General features: G+C 45.3%; 1 protein-coding gene and 1 pseudogene across 1 annotated transcript; one reads left to right on the top strand and one right to left on the bottom strand.

Moving 5' to 3' along the window:
- The first annotated feature begins 3,114 nt into the window (after positions 1-3,114).
- Positions 3,115-19,778, top strand: SERPINA11 (serpin family A member 11). The gene is made up of 5 exons (XM_025443708.2): positions 3,115-3,267; positions 6,531-7,176; positions 12,694-12,967; positions 17,158-17,305; positions 19,434-19,778. Exons 2-5 carry the CDS (start codon positions 6,534-6,536, stop codon positions 19,635-19,637), a joined length of 1,269 nt encoding a protein of 422 aa, XP_025299493.1. The 5' UTR covers positions 3,115-3,267; positions 6,531-6,533; the 3' UTR covers positions 19,638-19,778.
- Positions 10,463-10,808, bottom strand: LOC118355490 (ubiquitin-60S ribosomal protein L40-like; annotated as a pseudogene).
- Positions 19,779-22,234: the final 2,456 nt, after the last annotated feature.

Raw genomic sequence — 22,234 nt, 5'->3', positions numbered from 1 at the left:
GGCAGCAGGTCATTTGACAACAGAGGTCAGACCCAGAGGCCATAGGCATAGCTGGCAAAGACATTGACCAAATAAGCTGACCCAAGAATGACACCCACAAGGCTGGACCTCACCTAGGTGGGATAGTTCAGAGCGGTGACCCAGAGAGAACTAGGCCAAGGATGAGTGTGAAATAGAACTGCTCTAGTAGAGAACCAAGGGGCTATGCTGAAGATGCAACGCCAGGAATGAGATTGGGTGCCAAGAAGAGGGCACGAGGGGTTGCTAAGCCATGTAAGGCCATGGCCAAGTGGGGGTCACCTCTGTGTATGTGTGGGGGGACACCATTAGATCTTAGAGCCAGGGGAGGAATGAGGGAGGGCAGAGCCAAAAAAAAAAAAAAAATCCACTGCGTGTCCAACAATGGTGGAGTCTATGATAGAACACAAGCATTTTCTTTTCTTGGGATGATGTAACCCTGGGGGAACCCCATTTGTTACCAGAGAAGTCACCTCAGGCCTTGAACTTTCACCACTTACCACACGAGTTCCAAGATAGGAGAGGCCTGGGAAAAGTCCACAAGAACAGCCTGAAAGAGTAGCTTAGAAAAGACACTCCCCTGAGAGAAGAGCAATGAGGTAGATTGTTCTAGAAAATGCAGAGGAAGTGGTGTCGCAGCATCACCAGATGGAGGAAGGCCTGCAGATCCCCACTTGTGCATGTTTCACGTCCAAGCAGATCTGCGGCAAAAGCAGAGAGGGTGCACTGAGGGCCTCATGTCCCACAGAGTAGATGGCATCCTTGGATGACAGAGGGAGTATAGTGCCCTCATGCTGAAGGGCACTCATGGATTCCATTCAGTCCTAATGCCCCATATGCTGAAGGATGAGCATGGGGCATGGTAGGGGCCTTGTGTCCCACATGCTAAAGAAGAACGAGCAGTGATCTGTGAAAGTGCTACAAGCTTAGCAAAGGCTAGCTGCCCACATGTCGGAGGACCTCACAGACCACAGTGCCCCAACATGTGGTGCCTTCAGGGGAGGCCAGGACAGGCTTTTTCCTGATGCTCACTATGAGCTGGGGGTGATTGCAAGGAAGAGTAGAAGGTGAGATGAGTTTATCTCATTAGAAGTGTGTAAAAGCACACTTTTATGTTGACGCTGAGATAGCATGTACAGGTGTGATGTCTGTGCACCAGGGTCAAAGATTTTCACCCCAGGAAGAAAGCTAAGTATCCCCTAGGAGATGGTGCTCAGTCCTCTTTCCCACCTGGATGTACCATGCATATGATTGGCTAATTTTACGTCAACTCGGCTAGGCCATAGTAGCCACATATGTGGTCAAACATTATTCTGGATGTTTCTGTGAAGATGTTTTTGGAGAAGATTAGCATTTAAATTGTTGGACTTCGGGTAGAGCAGAACGTTCTTGATGCTGTGGGTGGGCCTTATCCAATCAGGTGAAGGTTCACTGGCCAACCTGCCCCAGGCTAGAGGGAATTCCACCAGCAGATGGCCCTAGTGCTTGAACTGCAACATGTGCTCTTCCTGACCTCCAGCCTGATGGACTTACTATGCGGATTTTGAACTTGCCATCTTCCATAATCACATGAAACAATTCCTTAAAATCTCCCTCTCTTTCTCTCTCCCTCTGCTTCTCCCTCTTGTTCTCACTCCTACTTTCTGTGGGCCAGGAATTGCAGAGACAGCTGCGCACATACAATAACATTTGCTTCCCACCACAGATGCATGAGGTGGGCTCTATTGTGCCAGTGTGTGGCATTGAACCCAAAATGTGAGACTCCCAGAGTTGGATCTTCTTCTTCTGCATGTGATAAGTTACTGTAAAGAGCCGAGTAATTTATGTGCAAGCCAAGAGTGAACAGGATTCCCATTTGGTGAGAAAAGAACTCTGGCCATATATTTCAATTATCTTGTTTATTAGTAGTGCAAATGGGTTCTTAGAAAACACCCAGAAAGGGACGCCTGGGTGGCTCAGTGGTTGAGCGTTGGCCTTCGGTTCAGGGTGTGACCCCAGGATCTGGGATCAAGTCCCACATCGGGCTCTCTGCATACAGCCTGCTTCTCCCTCTGCCTATGTCTCTGCCTCTCTCTCTGTATCTTTCATGAATAAATAAATTAAATATTTTTAAAAAATAATAATTCTACTTTCTAACAACATTTGACTGTTTTCTCATATAAATAATATACATGCTCTTTGTGAGAAATTAGAAGAGTACAAAAATCTACAAAGGAGAAAACAGAAGTCACCCCGAGGTGACTTGCCATCACCAAAATTTAACTCCTAAGAAACAGTCCATCAGTTCCAGCCTTCATTCTAGATCCTGGGTGATTCATGGTGAACAAGAGTCAATGATCCATTTTATGGGGATTCAAAACAGCAGGAGAGATTTTGTTCCATGTTCTAATTTCCTTCAGTCTTCTTTTTTTCTATATGTGGATGATATTTATTTAAAGTATCAGTAAAGGGACGCCTGGGTGGCTCAGCAGTTGAGCATCTGCCTTTGGCTCAGGTCATGATCCCGAGGTCCTGGGATCGATTCCCACATCAGGCTCCCTGCAGGGAACCTGCTTCTCCCTCTGCCTGTGTCTCTGCCTCTCTCTCTATGTGTCTCTCATGAATAAATAAAATATTTTTAAAAGAATAAAGTATCAGTAAAATATGGGAATGGTAAGAATCAGTAAAACATTGGAGCCTCACCACCTACTTCTCGAGCAGGTAATTGAACCTCACTGAGCCTGTGTCCTGTCTACAAGGTGGGGATGACTGTGTCTCACTCACATTCTTTCTCCATCCAGTTTTATCGAGAAATAACTGACACATGTCCCTGTATGCATTCAAGGTGAACAGCAAGGTGGTTTGGTTCACACATATTGTGATAGAATGATCATGACGGGCTGGGTCAGCATCTCCCGGTCTTAGCGTTAGGGTGATCTGGAAAGAACACTGTCTGGGTCACATGAAACATCAGTGAGGGCTCGGAAGCAGCCAACATCGTGACTTCTGTTGTTGTCACCAGCACTGGAATATCCTCAGATGGAGTTGGGTCCAGAATCACAATCCACTCGGCTTGTAGGATGGGCAGACAGGACAGATCCTTTCAAATAAAATAGGTCCCTTCCTGTTTGCGGCACACTGCCTTCGGCCGGTTCCAGGAACTGACCTGGCAAATATTGACGGGCCGCCCTGGTCTACAAACATCATTTCCTGTGGATAGGAGGCCACGCAGTGCTGAAGACCTGGGGTCCCCAACCCGGGGAGCTCACTGTGAGTACCATACCTATGTCCCAGGTGGAGGTAGGGGTGGCTGCGTCTCTTCTCTCTCTCTCTCTCTCTCCCTCTCTCCCTTTCACTTTCTCTCTGTCCCTACTCCCCCTTTATCTCTCTGTCTCTCTCTCTGTCTCTTTCCCTCCTTCTCTCTAGCTTTCTCTCCTTTCTCTTTCTCTCTCTCTCTCTTCCCCCCCCCCGCCCCCGCCTCTCTGTCTCTGGTTTTGGCAGCAGGGATGGGACAACTGGGTCCCCAAAGGAGAAATGCAATGATATACAGCTTCTAAAGCTTTAGGTAGGAATTTCAGGTTTTACACAGTTTTATGAAAAACTTGGCCATCAAAAAAGTCGAGAGAGGAACTCCCAGGACTCCTAGTGATTAGACACTAGTATCACCCAAAGCAAAATGACGACGTTGCTGTAGCAAATTTATTAGAGACTCATAGCAAAAGGTTCACACTCCAGAGCCCTTGTCTAGAATCTGAATCATGCTCCTGCCACCTAACAGGTACTCATCTTGATCCTGAGCTGTTTCTCCATATGCACCGCAAGGGTACTAATACTCGTGTCTTAAGGTTCTCATAGGGATTCAGTTAAGTGACATGAATCAATTATCAACAAAGTCACCGCTGGCATTTGCACAATACCATTCTTCAGGGCATGTGACTGCTCTGGCATTTCAAGAGCTTTCTCTCTCCCAGCAAACTTCTCCAGTCTCTGAGATGATCCTAAATACCACCCACTCCCCCCCCCCTGCATTTGAGAACACATCTGGTTGGGAACGTCCCAACCTGTGATACAATGGACGTACTATCCCCACACAAGATAAACAATAGATGGGAATATTACCATGAATTAATGGAGTTTTCAGTTTCCCCCAGGATCTTTCTGGAAAAGAAATAAAGAAATAAATTGGATGTAATTACACCAGACCTCTGTAGAAAAGGGTGAAAATTAACATTGCATGCTTTCTGTGTGTCAGGTGCTGCACACACCACATGCCCTGTAATCCTTCAGTGCCCCCCACCCTTGGAAGGTAGGCACTATCCTTTATATTTTGCAAATGGGGACACTGCCGGTCAGAGAGTTTCCTTTGTACAGATCCCACAGTGAGATACTGCAGAGTCTATTTCAAACCCAAGCCTTCTGATGTTCCATCCACTTTGGGAAATATAGCCTTCTGCAAGTCTGGGAATCACTGGGGTGCAGAAGGGTAAAAATGGTGAGTTCAATGGTATGAAAAAGAATAAACCAGAACCAGTTTTATTACAGCAGCATTTCTAGTTTTCCCCAGGAGCAGACCGACTTTTAAATTGTTCTGCTTCCCAAAGTGAATGGAACCTGTCATTAGGGAAGCCCCCCAGAGCTCTGGGGGAGGGAGGGAGGAGGTGGCCTCAGGAAATTGCCTGCAGTACTTTGCCCAGCAAACTGTTTCAACATAACTGATAACCAGGCTGTATTCATCCCTCCCGACAACTGGCCTGTGGGGTTTTGAGGGCCTATAAACCATCTACAAAATATATTCTCTCCCACACCACCATGGCATTTGTGATTGATACAGAGGTCATTGGTTTGGGCAAAAGGCGCCAATTAAGACACAAACATTATAAAGACAGAAGAACCAAGGGATAGGGTGGTCAGCAGTGGAAGGGTCAGTTCTGAAGGGAGCAAGGGGGCGGGACTCTCCTTACTGAGGACGTCAAGGTGTGGGGGAGTCCGAGTAGCCATGCGACAGAGTGTCCTCTGTGAGGATGTGCGGAGGTGTGCATGGAGGCCCTGAAAGGGACAGGGGCACTAGACAGGGGGCAGAGTGAGCAGAGATAAGCCATGTCTACATTGCAGTTCCACCTGGAGCTGGAGCTGCCTTCCCTGCCCTGAGGAAGGAGTCTCCCACTCCTACACCACTTTGATTCCCCAGGGGTACCTCGAAGGCTTCTCTGGCACATTTTATAACCTAACCTATGAGAGAGATGGTATTCATTTCCTAGGGCTGCCCCAACAAAGCACCACAAACTGGATAGTTTCAATGACAGAAATGTATTGTCCCCATAGTCGTGGAGGCTGGAAGTTGGAGATCTAGATGCTGGTGGTGGGGCTGATTCTTTCTGAGACTGGGGGGTTGGGTGGGGTGGGGGCAGGAAGCAAGAGAGAGCCTGCCCCAGGCCTCTCCCCAAGCTGCTGGGGGTTTGCAGGCAATCTCTGGCATCCTTGACTGTAGAAGCATCATCTCGATCTCTGCCTTTGTCTTCACGAACTCTGCCTGAGTTCATGTCTGGGGCCAAATGTCCCCTTCTTAGAAGTACAGCAGTTGTATTCAATTGGGGCCCATCTAATGACTTCATCTTAACCAATTACATCTCAACCACCCCTTTTCCAAACAAACATTCTGAGATATTGGGGATTCCAGCTTCAACATACAAAATTGGGGGGGTAGCAATTCAATCCGTGATGGACATCTTCCCCAAACATCTGCATCAATTAAGATACAGGATTCAGCTGCTACATGTGACAAGGGGAGCTTGGGATAACAGGTTTGATCAAGACAGAGTTGACCCATCCTCCCAGGCTCCATCCTTCCCATGGCTTTGCTATCCTTTGTGAGAGGCCCCCATCCACCAGGTCCCCATGACTCATCATCACATCAACACTCCAGCTAATGAAAAACCACAAGAGTAGAGGGTACTCCCCTTTCTTCAAGGACCTGACACAGGAGCTGCACACACCATCCTCTCTCCTCCAATTGGCAAGAGTGACATTAATGACCACACCTGGGTGCTAGCCTCACTCACTGTCACAGTGTCCTGAGCATCTGCTCCATAGCCACTCCAATCTTTGAAACTTAATGAATGATCCAAAGAATGACTGGAAAGAAGAAAGAAGAAAGAAAAAGAAAGGAAGGAAGGAAGGAAGGAAGGAAGGAAGGAAGGAAGGAAGGAAGGAAGGAAGGAAGGAAGAAGGGTGGAGGGATGGAGGGAGGGAGGGACAATAAACCATGGAAGTTTGTTTCTAGAGCCCAGAGTCCTTTTCTCAACCAAACTTTATAGACAAACAATTAATACATCAAGCAGATTTAGGGCTGCTGCTCGGACTGCAGCCTTGGGGGAAATGTCAGAGCCCTGCTGGCTCACCCTCCACCTCATCTTCTGTAGGGTCCCTCATGACACCTGTGTGGGGTACAGTTTGGACGAGGCTCAATATATGGGCAATGGGGAGCAATGAAGTTATTTATGAGTAGAATGACATGTTCAACGTCTTGTTTTCAGAGGATGGGTCCAGTTTGGCTGTGGCTGCTGGGAGCAGGGATCCTGCCCTCTGTACACTGTCAGCCCTTTTCTGCCCATGGAGATAAGAGTCTGGGGGTGCCTCACGCTCCCAGGGATCATCTCTCCTCGCCCGACCCCGCCTACCACAAAATCACACCCACCATCACCAACTTTGCCTTGCATCTGTACAAGCAGCTGGCCGCAGAAACCTCAGGAAACATCTTCTTTTCCCCTGTGAGCATCTCTACCTCGTTGGCCCTGCTCTCTCTTGGGGCCCAAGTTAACACCTCAACTCAGATCTTGGAAGGCCTTGGCTTCAACCTCACGGAGACCCCAGAGGCTGACATCCACCGTGGTTTCCAGAGCCTCATCCATACCCTTGACCTGCCCAGTTCCAAACTTGAACTGAAAGTAGGCAACTCCTTGTTCCTGGACAAGCAACTAAAGCCTCAGCAGCACTTTTTGGACACTATCAGGGAGCTGTATGGAGCTTTTGCTTTTTCTGCCAACTTCACGGATTCCGCCACAACCAGGAGGCAGATTAATGAGTACGTGAGAAAGCAGACGTATGGGCAGGTGGCGGATGGCCTCCAGGAGTTCACGCAAGACACGCTCATGGTTCTCTTGAATTACATCTTCTTCAAAGGTGAGGGCTGGCTGGGGCAGAAATACACCTCCACCACCTCTAGTCCTGCCCCTGAAAGCCACCTGCCTTCAAGTCTTATTGCTGTTCCTTCGGGGAATTGCCTCGATATATTTAAATAATCTTCCTATAGGACCGCTTCTTGATTTATCAATATTTGTTTTCTCTTGCCATGTTTCTTCTGTTCAGTTTTTATCCTGATTTCCTTTTGTTATACATTCAATCATACTCTTTTAGGAATAATTCCTTTTTAAGAAAAGTCTTATTTTTTTTAAATCTTATTTTTATATTAGTATCTATTTTGAACATAGAAAAATATACAGAGAATAATATAAAACCACCATACACTCCCCCACCAAGAATGAACCAATATTGACAATTTACCATTTGTTTCAGATTTTTATTTTTTTTAATACAATGTTGCAGGGAGAGTTCAGTTCCTCTTTAACCCTTCCCTAGTCCCATTTCCCTCCTTCCATCCCTCCCCAGAGGCAATCACTATCCTGGGAGTGGTGTGCATCCTTCTCACCCATGTGCTCCTACCATGAACACCTGAAGTTTATATCCATAATCCCATCTAACCCAGTGTATGTGTTCTAAATTTTACAAGAATAGTATCATACTGTACAACTTACCTTGCACTTTATGTTTTAGTGTCCTCACCACATCCTTTTAAAGATTTATTTATTTATTTTAGAGAGAGGGGGTGTAGGGGGCAGAGGGGAAAAGAGACACTCTCAAGCAGACTCCATGCTGAGTGAGAAGCCTGACGTGGGGCTCAACCTCATAACCCTGAGACCATGACATGAGCTGAAACCAAGAATTGAATGCTTAACCAACTGAGCCACCCAAGTGCTCCGGATCTTAATTTGTACAAACAGCTTTTTAGTTTATTTTGACTGTTGTTGCATTGGACATGTCATACTTGCAGGGCCCATTTCTTTACTCCTGTTATTTCCTGATTTAGCAGCATATATCTCTATTCTGGTCCTAAGAAAATGAATTCTTCCTTTTTTTTTTTTTTTTTTTTTTTTAAAGCTTGGGCCCAATCAGATGTCCTTTGTTTTTTACCTACTGGTTTTGTCATTTCCAGGTTCCACATTACATTTAGTCACTGCATCAATGTGGGCTCCTCTGGGCTGCAACAGTTTCTTAGACCGTCTTTGCTCTCCATGACCTTGCTGATTTTAAAGAGTACTGGCTACTTTGCAGAATGTCTCTCAGCTGGGATTGATTTGCCTGCTTTTCCCATGATTAAGACAGGGGTGATGGGTCGTGGGGAGGAAGCCACAGAGGGGAAGTGGCATTCTTTCTTATCACATCAAGTCAAGGATGCATACTATCAGCGTGACTTATCACTGTTGATGTTGACTTTGACCATCTGGCTAAGGGCATGTTTGCCAGATTTCCCTGTTGTGAAGATACCCTTTCCCCATTGCCGCACTGCGCTCTTTGGAGGAAGTCACTATGTACATCCCACATTTAGGGAGTGGGGAGTTATGCTCATCTCCTTAAGAAAGGAGGATCTACCTAAATTATTTGGAATTCTTTCCATATGCGACATTTCTCTCTTCTCTCATGTTTATTTATTCAATCATTTACTTACATCATTATGGACTCAAGGATATTTATTTTATATTTTGAATTGTAACGCACTCCTACTTAGCTTTGTGGCTTAAAATTTTCCAACATTGATCAGAAGATCAATGGTTGGTTCCTATGTCCCTGGATATGCCTCCATCATTGCTGATTTTTTTAAAAGATTTTATTTATTTATTCATGATAGACAGAGAGAGAGAGGCAGAGACACGTGCAGTGGGAGAAGCAGGCTCCATACCGGGAGCCCGACGTGGGACTCGATCTCAGGACTCCAGGATCGCACCCTGGGCTGAAGGCAGGCACTAAACCACTGAGCCACCCAGGGATCCCCTGATTTTTTTTTTCTTTTGGAGCACTCCTTACTTTCTGGCACTACAAGACACTCCAGGCTCATCTTTTATATCTCCTGCTTCCTGAAAAATGTCCTTTTGTCTCTCTGTGCTGCCCCTTCTTCAGCTCCAACTTCTCTTTTACTAATTTTCTCAGAACAATTAGTATCTACTATTTCACTCATCCACTGAGTTTTTAATTTCACTGATTGTATTCTCACTTTGATGGCCTATTTTTCTCAAATCAACCTGTTCTTATGAATTGTACTCCTTCCTTTTTTAAAAACACACTTTAAAAAAAAATGTCTTTCAGATTATTCTATTGCCTGGAGGTCTTGAACTGTGAACTCTTCTTGGTTTGCTGCCCCAACTGTTTCTCTTTCAAGAGAGGATTGAAATTTTCAGCTTTGGGCTCATCTTCAGTAGAAATTATCTTTTCGTGAATTTCTGATGGCCTGTTGTGGAAGGGTCTCCAGGAGACAATTTCACATTTGCCTCTGTTATAGTCCTATTGGTTACACTGGTTCTATTTTAATTTATAGGTTGGGGAGTCCCTGCACTGAATGATTAATGAGAACATAGACCAGTCTTAGGTTGGGGAGTTCCTACACTAAATGAGTAATAAAAACAAAGAACCCAGACCAGGTGACTCTTCTCCTCCACCCCCCACCTGGAAATGTAGTGACCTGTCCTAACTCATCCCTGGGCTGTGGGGCAGAGTTTTTTAATCCAGGCTTCCCAGATGGTGAAGGGATTACCTTTCATAGCTTTTGACTATTTGCAGAGAGATCAGTTTCAAGTGCAAGCCTGAGTTTTATTTAGTTCCCCTGAGAAGACATTAAATCCCATCCCCAAGGGCTGTGTTTGATTTGGATAACCCATGAACCAGATGACTTTGGTTCCAAATCAGAGATGTGCATTCCTGCTTTGTAACCAGAAGCTTTGATTCTTGTTTTTGAACTTAGCTTTCTTTCTTTTTTCTTTCTTTCTTTCTTTCTTTCTTTCTTTCTTTCTTTCTTTCTTTCTTTCTTTCTTTCTTCTTTTTCTTTCTTTCTTTCTTTCTTTCTTTCTTTCTTTCTTTCTTTCTTTCTTTCTTTCTTTCTTTTTTCTCCAGCTTCTCTGGGTGTTTACTCAGGAAAAAGAAAAAACAGATTTTTCTGCTTTAACTTTGTCTGTGATACTGATCAGAAGACTCAAGGACCTAAGTCTTAATCGTTCTTGATTCTCCAGAGTCTGACACAGGGTCAAGTATGTTTTATTTTTTTCCAATCAATAAAAGGGAAACTTTATTAAGGCTCCAGGGCCTCAGACCTCAGGCAGAAGGCCAATCTGTGGACAAAGGAAGAGCCAGTGGAATGGCCTTATCTGACCTTCATCTTGGGGCACAGGTTGTTGGTGTGGCCACAATTCTTATTGGGGCAGTTGATAACGTGGGGGTGCTAATCATCTTGCCACAGTTGTATTTCTGGACCATCTTCAGAGGGTAGTCTTCACGAGGTCACCCTTGCAGTGAAGTACCAAGTACAGGGAGTACTCTTTCTGGATACTAAGCAAATGAAGCCATCCTCTGGCAAAGCTTAGACATTTCTGGTGAGTCAAGATAGCCTTCTTCTTTTGAATTTTGGCTTTGAAATTATCAGTGCCATCACTGGGCTTGACCTTGAGGGTGATGGTCTTGCCTGTCAGGATCTTCACAAAGATCTGCATCTCTCCATCTGACACAAGGCTGATACCACCAGACCACTCGGACACCTTGTTGAAGAGAAAGAGGGTCAAGTATATGTTGAATGTTTGCTGCATGAGTGATTTCAATTTGAAGTTAGGTCTCATGTTTGAAGCCTCTAGGGATGATGTTCATTAATTTACTAAAAAACATTTATCAAGACCGATTAGATTTCAGGGACTTTGCTAACATCTTGGGAAAATCTGTGAATAAGATTATTTTCCTACCCTTGCAGAGCTCACAGTCCCACATGTGCTATGAATAAGCAAAAGGGCAACTGTAACTCAATGGAAAAGTGATGCTCTGTTTGGGTAGGTCTGGATACCATGGAGTTCTCAAAAGATACACTTTTCCAGACTTGAAGAGTGAAGGAAGGCTTTCTGGAAGGGAAGGCATCTCAACAGGCATCTGTTGAGACATGAAGAATGAGTTGGATTTACTCAGGCAAAGAGGCTGTGGGAGAGGCGGGGAGAAGAGGGTTCAAGCTGAAAAACCAGCATGTGCAAAGGTCCAAGGAAAAGAGAAATCATTGCATTTTCAAGGAACTGAAATGATTTAGTTGGACTAGAACACAGAACACAATGGCATAATACTTGGGGGACAGCGCCATGAGTTGCAATAAAAAACTAAGCAGAAGGGATGCCTGGGTGGCTCAGTGGTTGAGCATCTGCCTTTGGTTCAGTGCATCATTGCAGGGTCCTGGGATCGAGTCTTGCATCAGGCTTCCCCAGGAGAGCCTGCTTCTCCCTCTGCCTATGCCTCTGCCTCTCTCTCTGTGTCTTTCATGAATAAATAAATAAAAATCTTTTTTAAAAAAAAGGTAAGAAGGAACTTTGTTGAGGACCCTAGACTTTACCTGTAGGGCTCCAGAATTACCAAGAAGTTAGAAGCAATGGAGTGACATGATTACATCTGTTTTAAGATCAGTCTGGTCACAATGTGGAAACTGAATTTGGTGGGGAGGAAGGGTGGGAGAGCAGAGACAAGTCAGGAGGTTCTTGAAGTAGTTCAATATAAGTAAGATGGCAGCCTTGGATAAAGGTGCAGCTCTGGAGGTAGAATCAGCAATGCTTGGTCACTGAGAGGTTGTGAAGAAGAGGTAGAGGGTGAGCCAGCTTTCCATCACCAAGACCAGCACTTTCAGGAGGCCAAATCTGGAGGCTGTTGTATGTGGAGATTGTAAGTAGGAGAGAAGATACTACACACAAAAACAATGCTGTGACATTGTTATGCATTTCTAACTGTCTTAATGAGCTTTTGCATTATATTTAGCATTTTGTTAACTGAATTCTTTCTTCTTTTTCAATTTGAATATTAGGAAATTCAGAGGTAGAGGGGGCTCTTGACCTTCTCTATAGAAAGTTATTGTTTAGAGGCAGCATGGCAGAGAGGGGTCAAATCAGTGTTTGCAGAGAACATGATCTATGGAGCCAGTCAAGCCCCAGTCTGCTCTACCACCTAATGGCTCTGAAGACTGGGTATGTTTCTATAAATTCACAGGGACTTAGTTTCTAATTGCTGACATGGAGATCATAATACTTATTTAATATTTATGTTCATGAAAAAGTAAAAAGATAATGCCTTGCACATGGAAGGTAGTTAGTAGATGGAAAATACCTTTTAGCTTCTTGAAAGCTAAGTTTCTCTGAAATAGAACAAAATCATAGACCATTAGAACTCTACCTCTGGGGACTGACTCTAGTGGCTGAGCCAGCCCTAAGTTCTGGCAGGCTGGTTCTGTATCCATGCCACTTCTCTACCTCATATTTATGCATACCCAAGAGGAAGTCAGTGTGGCTTAGTGTCTGTCTTCCCAGAGTTGCTCTTTTAGAGTATGTTCTCATAGTTTTATGAATTTTGTGTCTTAAGCCAAGTGGAAGCATCCTTTCAGTCGCTACCAGACCCAGAAGCAAGAGAGTTTCTCTGTGAATGAGAGGACTTCCCTCCACATCCCCATGATGCACCAAAAGGAAATGCACAGATTCCTCTATGACCAAGAAATGGCTTGCACTGTCCTCCAGATAGAATACAGTGGAAATGCCATGGCTCTGCTGATCCTACCTGACCCAGGAAAAATGGAGCAGGTGGAGGCAGCTCTGCAGCCAGAGACCCTGAGAAAATGGGATCAGTGGCTTTTGCCCAGGTAAGTGTCAAAGCAGAAGGACTCCAGGCAACTTGATTCAAGAACCCAGGCAGGCCTTGATCAATGATAACTTCAAATGCCCAACCCCTAGGTTTGGCTCATCATTCAGCCCTTTTTTTTAATAATAAATTTATTTTTTATTGGTGTTCAATTTGCCAACATACAGAATAACACCCAGTGCTCATCCCATCAAGTGCCCCCCTCAGTGCCCGTCACCCATTCAGCCCTTTAAATAACTACGTGAGTAAAATGAGGCTATAATCACTGCCACATTGGGTTGGTTGGAGGATTGATCAAGTCGCACATAGGAAGTTGGAGACTGGTCATGATAAGTACTTATCAGACATTAATCATTCTTATCTCTTCCTGGGTGTTTTTATGGCCAACCTTCTTTCCTCTTGTTTCTCCCTTTTACCAGAATAATTTACTACCAGAAGGTAGCGACATATAGCCAAAAGATCAGACTAAGGACAATTAATATGAATAATTATGACTCCCACAAAACAGTGTATATTTCTTAAAAGAGTTCTTCTTTTTTCATTTATGTAAAAATTAGTTTGACCAAAATGCAGAAAAAAATGATACTACTATACATGTTCAATTGCAAGATCTAAACAAAAAGCATAGGTTTTATTCAATTGCACAATTTGCTAGTGTACCTCGTGAGTAATGTGATGCTTAATAAGTAAGAGTAAGGAGCAAAGGATATGGATAAGCTAGAAGCAGGGTGATTTTGTCAGAACTGTAAATTTGAGTTGGTCCCCACAGTGATGGGGAATATAGAATGTTTCGGCTTTGAGATGTTATCCAGGAATGCAGAAATCTAACAAAGATGAAATGTGTAGCCTTATTGACAAAACAGTCCATATCTAGTTTAATCAGGAGGTTTTTTTTATCATTTATTAACTTGGTCCTGAAGAAGGACTTAAAGTCCTAGGTAGGTATATCTTCAATTTGCCATTCCTGAAGTATAGAGGAAAGATAAAGTTAGACCAAATACTTTATCTCTGCCTTGCTGTGAGGCCCCCCCTGTCCAATATTTGGCTAACATTGCTCAATTATTGATGGCTAGCAGTCTTTTTGATAGAGCTTCTCTGAAAAAAGTACCCCTATTTTAATTAAAACATTTCTTAAAGAAATTAAATACCAAGAGGAGTACCATAAAAATCAAAGTGCTGGGGATCCCTGGGTGGCGCAGCGGTTTAGCGCCTGCCTTTGGCCCAGGGCACGATCCTGGAGACCTGAGATCGAGTCCCACGTCGGGCTCCCGGTGCATGGAGCCTGCTTCTCCCTCTGCCTGTGTCTCTGCCTCTCTCTCTCTCTCACTGTGTGCCTATGATAAATAAATTTAAAAAATTTTTTAAAAAAATCAAAGTGCTAATTTCATGGGATCTCAACCCTACCCACTTCTATCTCATTTTTCAGTTTGTGGTTTTTCTTACTATGGTTTCAACCTTTTCTGGTATGCCTAGACTTCATTTTCCAGCTAATTTCTTCCTGGGATCTATCTTGTCTCATGAGAGCTCTGGTATGGAATCTGACTTTGAGTTCTAATTATCTCTTGCTGCATAATAAACCACCTGAAAATGGAATGGCTTGAAAAAAATATCTATTATCACTCTTGATCCAGTGAGTGGGTTGGGCTCAGCCTTGTGGTTCTCACGTGGGGCTTTCCTGCACCGGTGTCAGATGCTGGCCAAGGCTGAAGCAGTGAAGACTCCTCTACTGGATGTCTGGTGCATGGTCTAGCCGGCTGCTCAGATAAAGGTTGAGCAGGTGTCCTCTCTCCATGCAGCATCTCCATGAGACTAGCATGGGCTCCTGCACATCAGCACAGCATAGTTGATGTTGCCATATGGCAGCTCAGGGCTCCAGGAAGGAGTGTTCCGAAAGGCAGGAAGTGAAAGTTCTTGCTCTTTTGAGATCTGGGCTCCAATGTGTCTCTTCTGTCACATGCTTTTTGTCAGAGCAGTCACAGAACCCACCTCAGTTTGGAGGGGGCGGGGTATAGACCAAACCTCTTGGTGTCCCTCTTTCATCTTAAACCCACCAGCAGTTGGTAGACATCAGTTGCCCTCATGCCCACAGGAGCCTTCCCTCAGCTTTACAACCACAGTGAGGGATAGGAAAAGGTGCCCGTGTTTGGGCAGAGATTTGAGTGCCAAATAAAAGAGATACAGGTCAAGGACAGAGGTCAGGATAAGAAACTATCCCTATTGTCTATGAATCTATATAGCTGTGGTCAGTTTCCGATTCTAGCCCCGTATTCTCAAACTCCTTTGAGGCAAGCCTGTCCCTTCTTCCAGCACAGGAAGAAATACCATAGAATCTTCTAGACTGATGGATATTCCCTCTGTAAGGTCTGGGGTTTTTGAGGGTTTTTTTTAAGATTTTATTTATTCATTCATGAGAGACACACACACACAGAGACAGAGACAGAGACAGAGAGGCAGAGACACAGGCAAAGGGAGAAACAGGCTCCATGCAGGGAGCCCGACATGGGACTCAATCCCAGGTCTCCAGGATCAGGCCCTGGGCTGAAGGCAGTGCTAAACTGCTGAGCCACCCGGGCTACCCAGGTTTTGGGGTTTTTTTTAATAGATCCCATGACCAGCATGGACTCCAATGCAGAGCTTTAACTCATGACCCTGAGATCAAGACCTGAGCTGAGATCAAGAGTCAGACACTTAACCAACTGAGCCATCCAAGTGCCCCAGGAAAGTCTGTTTTGACCTCTCACTTTGACCTTCAACAAAGCCAAACCAACCCAAGTTATTTTTCTAAATCTCAGATGTCCTCTGTTATTATTTCTCATGCCATAGAGTTTTAATATCACAGCAGCACTTTAATGGGCTTTCAAACATGAAAATATCAGACTGCCAGACCTCCTTCTACTCAGCTGTGAGGAAGGTTCATGCACTCTCTGGTAACTGTTCATTCTTCATTTACATGGGTTGAACACCTGCCATGTTCTGGGTCTCTACCAGACTTCCTCTCTTAGACTCCACTCAGACCCCTCCATGGCTTGGGCCTGCCCACAAGTGCTGCCTGTGGAAAATCTGCCAAGTGGGCCAAGATAGCCTTATTTTCTATTCTCCATAGCCTCTTGTCTTCAGTGTTTGACCCATGACTTCCAAATGCCTCTCACTTTGATTAGACATTTTGACACTCACATAATCCTAGAAGGTAACTGGCAATGAATCTCTAAGCTGATTTAGGGTATCTAACCTGAATTCATTAGAGGTCGAAGTTTCCAAGCTGGTTATTACCTAGCCAAGCTTGCAGACACCCTGCCCCAGCAACAGTCAAACAACAATCAGAACTATCCCAAGAACAGAAGGACAGATTTGCTCAGTGTCAAAAAGAACTTGTGAATTTACTGTAGGCAATGTGGTGATCCTATGGCAAAGGTCAGCCGCAGGACAGAGAGTGGCCCATACTCTACATACATGTACCATCCCTCATCACATCTTCACAATGACCTGAAGTCCAGGCAGTAAGAGCCTGTGGTAGCTTGTATTAGGGGATTGTCAGCAGGTATACTTAGGATAGAGTTCAGAAGGAGAACCAGCAGAACCTACTGATGAATTGGATATGAAGGTAGGACAATGTTGGCACTATTTATCTTTCATGGTTATTATTTGGATCTAATCAATTAAGACTTGTAAAATCGGGGATACCTGGATAGCTCAGTGGTTTAGTGCCTGCCTGCAGCCCAGGGCATGATCCTGGAGTCCCAGGATCGAGTCCTGCATCAGGCTCCCTGCATGGGGCCTGCTTTTCCCTCTGCCTATGTCTCTGCCTCTCTCTCTCTCTCTCTCTCTCTCTGTCTCTCATGAATAAATAAATAAAAATCTTTAAAAAAAAAAAAAGACTTGCAAAATCCCTTGCTTGATATCCAGCATGTAGGAAATGCTTCATAAATGTGCAGGAGATGAAAACTTATGGCCATGCCAAAAGTCTTCTCAGATCCAGACACAGGAGGGCTGAAGAGGTCACAAGAGGTGTGTAAGATCTGAAGAGAAGGGGGGCCCAGGGTCCTAGAATGTCCTGACACAGTAGAGAGTATTGTGATGGGATGGTTCCCATCTGAGAAACACTTCTTCCCAAACCTGGGGCTGCTAACAGACAGGGTGGAAGCAGCATATTTAATGAGACAGCACCACCTCTCTGGCTGATTCTCTCTCCAGCCTGCTGGATTTACATCTGCCAAGGTTTTCCATTTCTGGAACATATAATCTTGAAGAAATACTTCCCCTCATTGGCCTCACCAACATCTTCAACTTAGAAGCTGACTTATCAGGAATCACTGAGCAGCTCAACAAAACCATCTCCCGGGTAAGGTGGCGAACATGGGTGGAGGGGAGGGTCTTTTCTCCATTGATGTGCGCATTTGAAAGTTAAGTTTTCCTTTCTTTTTCCTCTTCTGGGTCTTGATCACAATCTATAAGGCTTCTTTTCATGGGTAGCTCCCTTTCCACCTCTCCTCTGTGTTCCTCAGAGCAGGGACACGGAGTCTTGAAAAAGTAGACAAGTATTCAGAGTCATCCATGGAGCCAGAATTTCCACAGGTGTGGGATTAGTTTTGTCTTCATTCCTTATACTTCCCCCAGGGCAGGCAGTGAAACTCTGTCTTTGTTGTAGTTAGATAGAGTATGGGGCATAAACAAAAGAATGTATCCATCAGCTTTGCTGCAGAGACAAGCATCCCCCAAATCTCAGAGCCTGAACAGGTTTATTTCATGTTCATGTTACATGTCAGAAGTGTGTCATGATCAGGGAATGTAGATCTACTTCACACTGCTTTTCCCTTCCAGGATGCAGGTGGAAGGAGAATCCCCTACTGGGGACATGCCATTCCCATAGCAATAGGAAAAAAGCAAGAGAAATTGTGTGGTGGCTCTTCACATTTTTCTTCACTGTGGCCTATGCCAAGGCCATTCATGTGCTACTGGCTAAAGCAAGTCTCATAGTCAAGATGGCCATCAGTTGGGCGGGGGGCAGTCTGTGTTCTTCTACAGGAAGCATTATGAGTCACGGGACATGGGTGGAGATCCATGACCTTTTACTAGGAAGGGAAAGTTAATAGCTGGAAATAATATTGCACTTTTCCTTCCCTGCTTTATCTTTTATGTTTTAGGATAAAGTCATAATTGTTTGAGTTTTTGATATGAATTTCTTTTTTTTTCAAAAAAGTTTATTTATATGTTTTAGAGAGACAGAGAGAGAGATTGAGCACACAGGGGGAAGAGGCAGGGCAGAGCGAGGGAGAAAGAATCCCAAGCAGACTTGGAATTGAGACCAGTGTCAGGCTCTGTTCTATGGGGCTTGATCTCATGACCCTGAGATCATGACCTGAGCCAAAACCAAGAGTCAATTGCTCGACTGACTGTGCCACCCAGGTGCCCTCTTACTGTGAATTTCATAAGGGAAGTATTGTGTCTTCTGCTTGGGAAAGACCAGCTGAGATCAGGAACATGAACCAAGGCAATTGGGATATAGTCCTTTGTGTGTACATGTGAGTGTGTGTGTGTGTGTTTGTGATTGTATGTACATGCCCATGGTGGAGAGGGTGAACAGGAAAAGAAATAACAGCCTTTTAGAGAATTTCTTTCACCGTGACCTTAAATGCTAGATGTATGTCTTCATAGAAATTTTTTTTTAAGATTTTATTTATTTCTTCACCAGGGGCAGAGACAGAGAGAGAGAGAGAGAGAGAGAGAGAGAGAGGGAGAGGCAGAGACACAGGCAGAGGGAGAAGCAGGCTCCATGCAGGGAGCCCGACATGGGACTCGATCCTGGGTCTCCAGGATCATGCTCTGGGCCAAAGGCACTCGCTAAACCGCTGAGCCACCCAGTTCATAGAACTTTATAGAAATGCAAGAGATAGTCAAGGCCAGAATGTTTCAATTCTTTTTTTAAAGCCTCAGAATCCTTTCTTCCTGAAAAGGAGTGTGAAGATGAGGGTTTAGAAAAAGGAATTCTCACGGAGGCTGGTAGAGGGTTTGGCACATAGGACAACCAGGTTCCTTGAGCTCACATTAGTAACCATTGATTTAGGCTGAGCAACTCATTTTAAAGAGGCCAGCAAGGCTTGGAGACGGGCTTGAAGCTCGGGGCAGAAATTGCGCTCAGCCCATGGTCTCAGCACCCAGGTGCTTTTGGTATGCTCTAAAACTTGCCTTTGGGAGTTGCAGCCTGGTTCCTGTGCAGCCCTGCTAAGGCTCATCTATCTTCTGCTAGAGAGCAAATAGCACCAACAAGGTGCTCTCATTCCCCAGGATGTGGTAGTGGGGAGAAAATGCAGAGAAGAAGCAGAAGCAATGATGACTGGAGTTGCCTCCTGGGGATATGGGGCCCTTGGGCCTGGGGAGGTGACTCAGCTCCCTAGAACCACAAAAGGTAGGATTTGTTTTCTGAGCGCACCCTGAGCTGATGCCATCTCTGTCCCTGTCTCCTCCTCCAGGTGTCACACAAGGCAACAGTGGACATGAATGTGTGGGGAACCAGGGCAGGGGCTGCCTCCAGCCTCCTCTCCCAGCCCCAGGCCCTGAATGCAACATTGGCCTCACAGGCTCGTTTCAATAGGCCTTTCCTGGTGCTCCTGTGGGAGATGACCACTCAGAGCTTGCTCTTCCTCGGCAAAGTCGTCAACCCAGCTGCTGGGTGACCGTGGTGGGAGGCCAGGTGGTGGCTCATCTCCCCCCAGAACAATTAGGAAAGCCAGAACCAGTCTCCACCACGGACTGCTGTGAGAATCAGTTAATTAGTGAACAAAGATCCTAATAAAGTTGACCTTGGGTTGTGTGAACATTGAGGTGCCATGTTTACAAGGGAAGGTCAATATGCAGAGCAGCTTTGAGCTACCTCCTCTACAGTCTCATTGAACCCAGGATCAACTGTGATCAGAAAGACAAAAATGAAAACAGCTTCATGTTTTGGCTTCCTGGGAGATATCCACCACTGTGTGTGGCCACCACTGCAGATCTTCCCTGAGGGTCCCAGGACAAGGCACAAAGGACATTAGAAGGAGTAAGCAGCTTTTCCCCTTCATAGTCACTTACCTTGGCTGTACAGAGAAGCGAGGCCCTCCTAAAATATAATGGGACACATGTTAGGGACTAGATCACCTTCAGAGGAGATTGGGACCAGGGTGGGGGATCCAAATCACGGTCTATGAAAAGAAAGGAGTGTAATAATACGTCAATGCAATAATAGGCCTAGGTAGCATGGGAGGTTAAATGGCCAAGGGCAACCCCAAAATCAAAGAAAGTGGGAGGGTTAACATGGCCAAGTGGACACAAACTTGGTCAGTGGGATCAATTTGGGGTCCATATTCAGTTGCAGTGGAGCATCTTTAGTGGTTGGAGGCTCTACTCCTACAAGTGTCCCCCTCCAGTCTCAAGGAGGCATCTGTCCAAATCTAATGGGAAAACAACAAAGAGATGCCAACTTAGCTCCATCTATGTGTCATGCAGGAGGAAATATCCATCCCCACAATGGAGGAAGTGCCAAGACCTAGAGGGCAGCTGTGGGTGGTGCAGGTCTAGGAAAAAGTCATCCCCAAAATGCCATTGGAAGAAATATTCCCATCCACACCCTAAGGAGGTCAAACTTGAGTCTGAAAATGAAGTAGGTCTTAAATGAAGGGTAAGAGGGTAAGACAATCTGGGGGAGGGCGGAGGAGACCCTCTGTGGAGAAGAGCCAGTGGGGAAAGAAAGGAAAAGTATGTTCTGACAAAAAATAAAGAGAGAGAGAAACCCAGTTTTGCAGTAATAGAAAACTGATCACCTAGGATCACAGTAGAAGGTGATGCTTGCGAGGTGTTTAGAGGTAAAAGGGTGGAGGCTTTGGATGCCTGATAAGTGCTGTGGACTTTGTCCTGTGGACAGTGGGGAGTAGCTGTATGCCAGCGAACAGATGTAGATGTGGACAAAGTGTGGCTTGAAAAGTCATCTGACAGCTGAGCACAGATAAGACCCAGTGTGGTGAGGCCAGGGTGAGGGGCCAGCCAAGAAGGTGTTGCACTGTGAGGTCTACTCTACCACATGCCTTATCCTCCTGGCCCGTCCCATATCCCTCCTCTGTCACACCACCAGCACCCACAATCCCCTGTCCCAGCCAACCTCATGTGGCCCTCCGGACTTCCCCATCCTAGCTTCCCTGCCTGTTGGTCCTGTGGACACTCCTTCTCCTATTTGAAAGGAAGAAACCCCAGAAATCCCACCCCATCCCCGGGCAACCTGGCATACACAATACCTTTCTGTTGCTTTGGACTAGACATTGAGTAATAACTATGTTCAAACACTTGAAGATCTGCCAAAACTCTCTCCGACTGTGAATTGGCTCCTGCAGAAATAAGTGACTGATTTTCCTGGAGCCACGCAAGTCAGAGATATTAAAGGAAGAGGTTCCTGAATCGAACATTTTTCATTAGGTCAGGCATTCTGGAAGATTCTGAGTAAGGTAAGGAACCCGACAAACATGGGTCCCTGGTATGGGGCTCACAGACTTGTAGGGGAGATGAACATTATATTAAAGTGTGTGGACAGCCACTGCTCTTGGGACACATGCATTCACCACCTCAACCCAGACTTACTGAACACCAGGCAGTGGGAATAGAGCACTGAACAAAGTAGACAGTGAGCCCAGCTCACAGGGATTACATTCTAGTGGTTAAGGAAGCAGACACATGTTTACCCCAATGCCTCATGCCGAATGTGTGCTGGTCTGCTTTGGCCATCCACATAAAAAAGAAATCCTTCCCCCAAGTTAGAGGGAGGGATGACCAAACCTGCTTGAAGGGCTCCCCGCTGGACTTCCTTACTATTGGACCTATACAGAGATGTTAGGAAGTAGGTGTTATAGCCCAGCCTTCTCTCGTGTGGACGGAGAGCCAAAGATGAGAGCACATCTCTTGACTGACACTTTAACCCACAGGGTCTGCACTCATGGGCAAAGTTCCCAATCCAAGTCCTGAATTCAGCTTGTGGGCCACCCGTTTGAAATATTATAAAACATTCGGGCTACTAAATGGATACCAGGATAGCTTGAGCTGAGAAATTCATTGGCCTCAGTACCAAACAGAGTTAGATGAGCAGGGCAACATGGACTCTTATGCATCCCTGCTGATACCTTCATCAGGTCCATGTTTGAGATGGATGCTCCAGGGTTTCTCAAACTAACTGGGGTCCCTCAAACAATGGTTACCCTCAGCCTACATTTTATCACCTACTTTTTACATGGAAAGAGGTAGTGAGAGAAAA

This window comes from Canis lupus, chromosome 8 (assembly GCF_003254725.2).
Source record: "Canis lupus dingo isolate Sandy chromosome 8, ASM325472v2, whole genome shotgun sequence".
Lineage (NCBI taxonomy): Eukaryota > Metazoa > Chordata > Mammalia > Carnivora > Canidae > Canis > Canis lupus.
The sequence above is the reverse complement of the archived record's forward strand: the minus strand, read 5'-3'. Positions and strand labels throughout refer to the sequence as shown.

Bases quoted from the DNA above. Each gene is read 5' to 3' on its own strand.
- SERPINA11 (XM_025443708.2), top strand. From the start codon at position 6,534: ATGGGTCCAGTTTGGCTGTGGCTGCTGGGAGCAGGGATCCTGCCCTCT. The intron at 7,177-12,693 runs GTGAGGGCTGGC...TTGTGTCTTAAG, and splicing joins GAATTACATCTTCTTCAAAG to CCAAGTGGAAGCATCCTTTC. The intron at 17,306-19,433 runs GTAAGGTGGCGA...CTCCTCCTCCAG, and splicing joins TCAACAAAACCATCTCCCGG to GTGTCACACAAGGCAACAGT.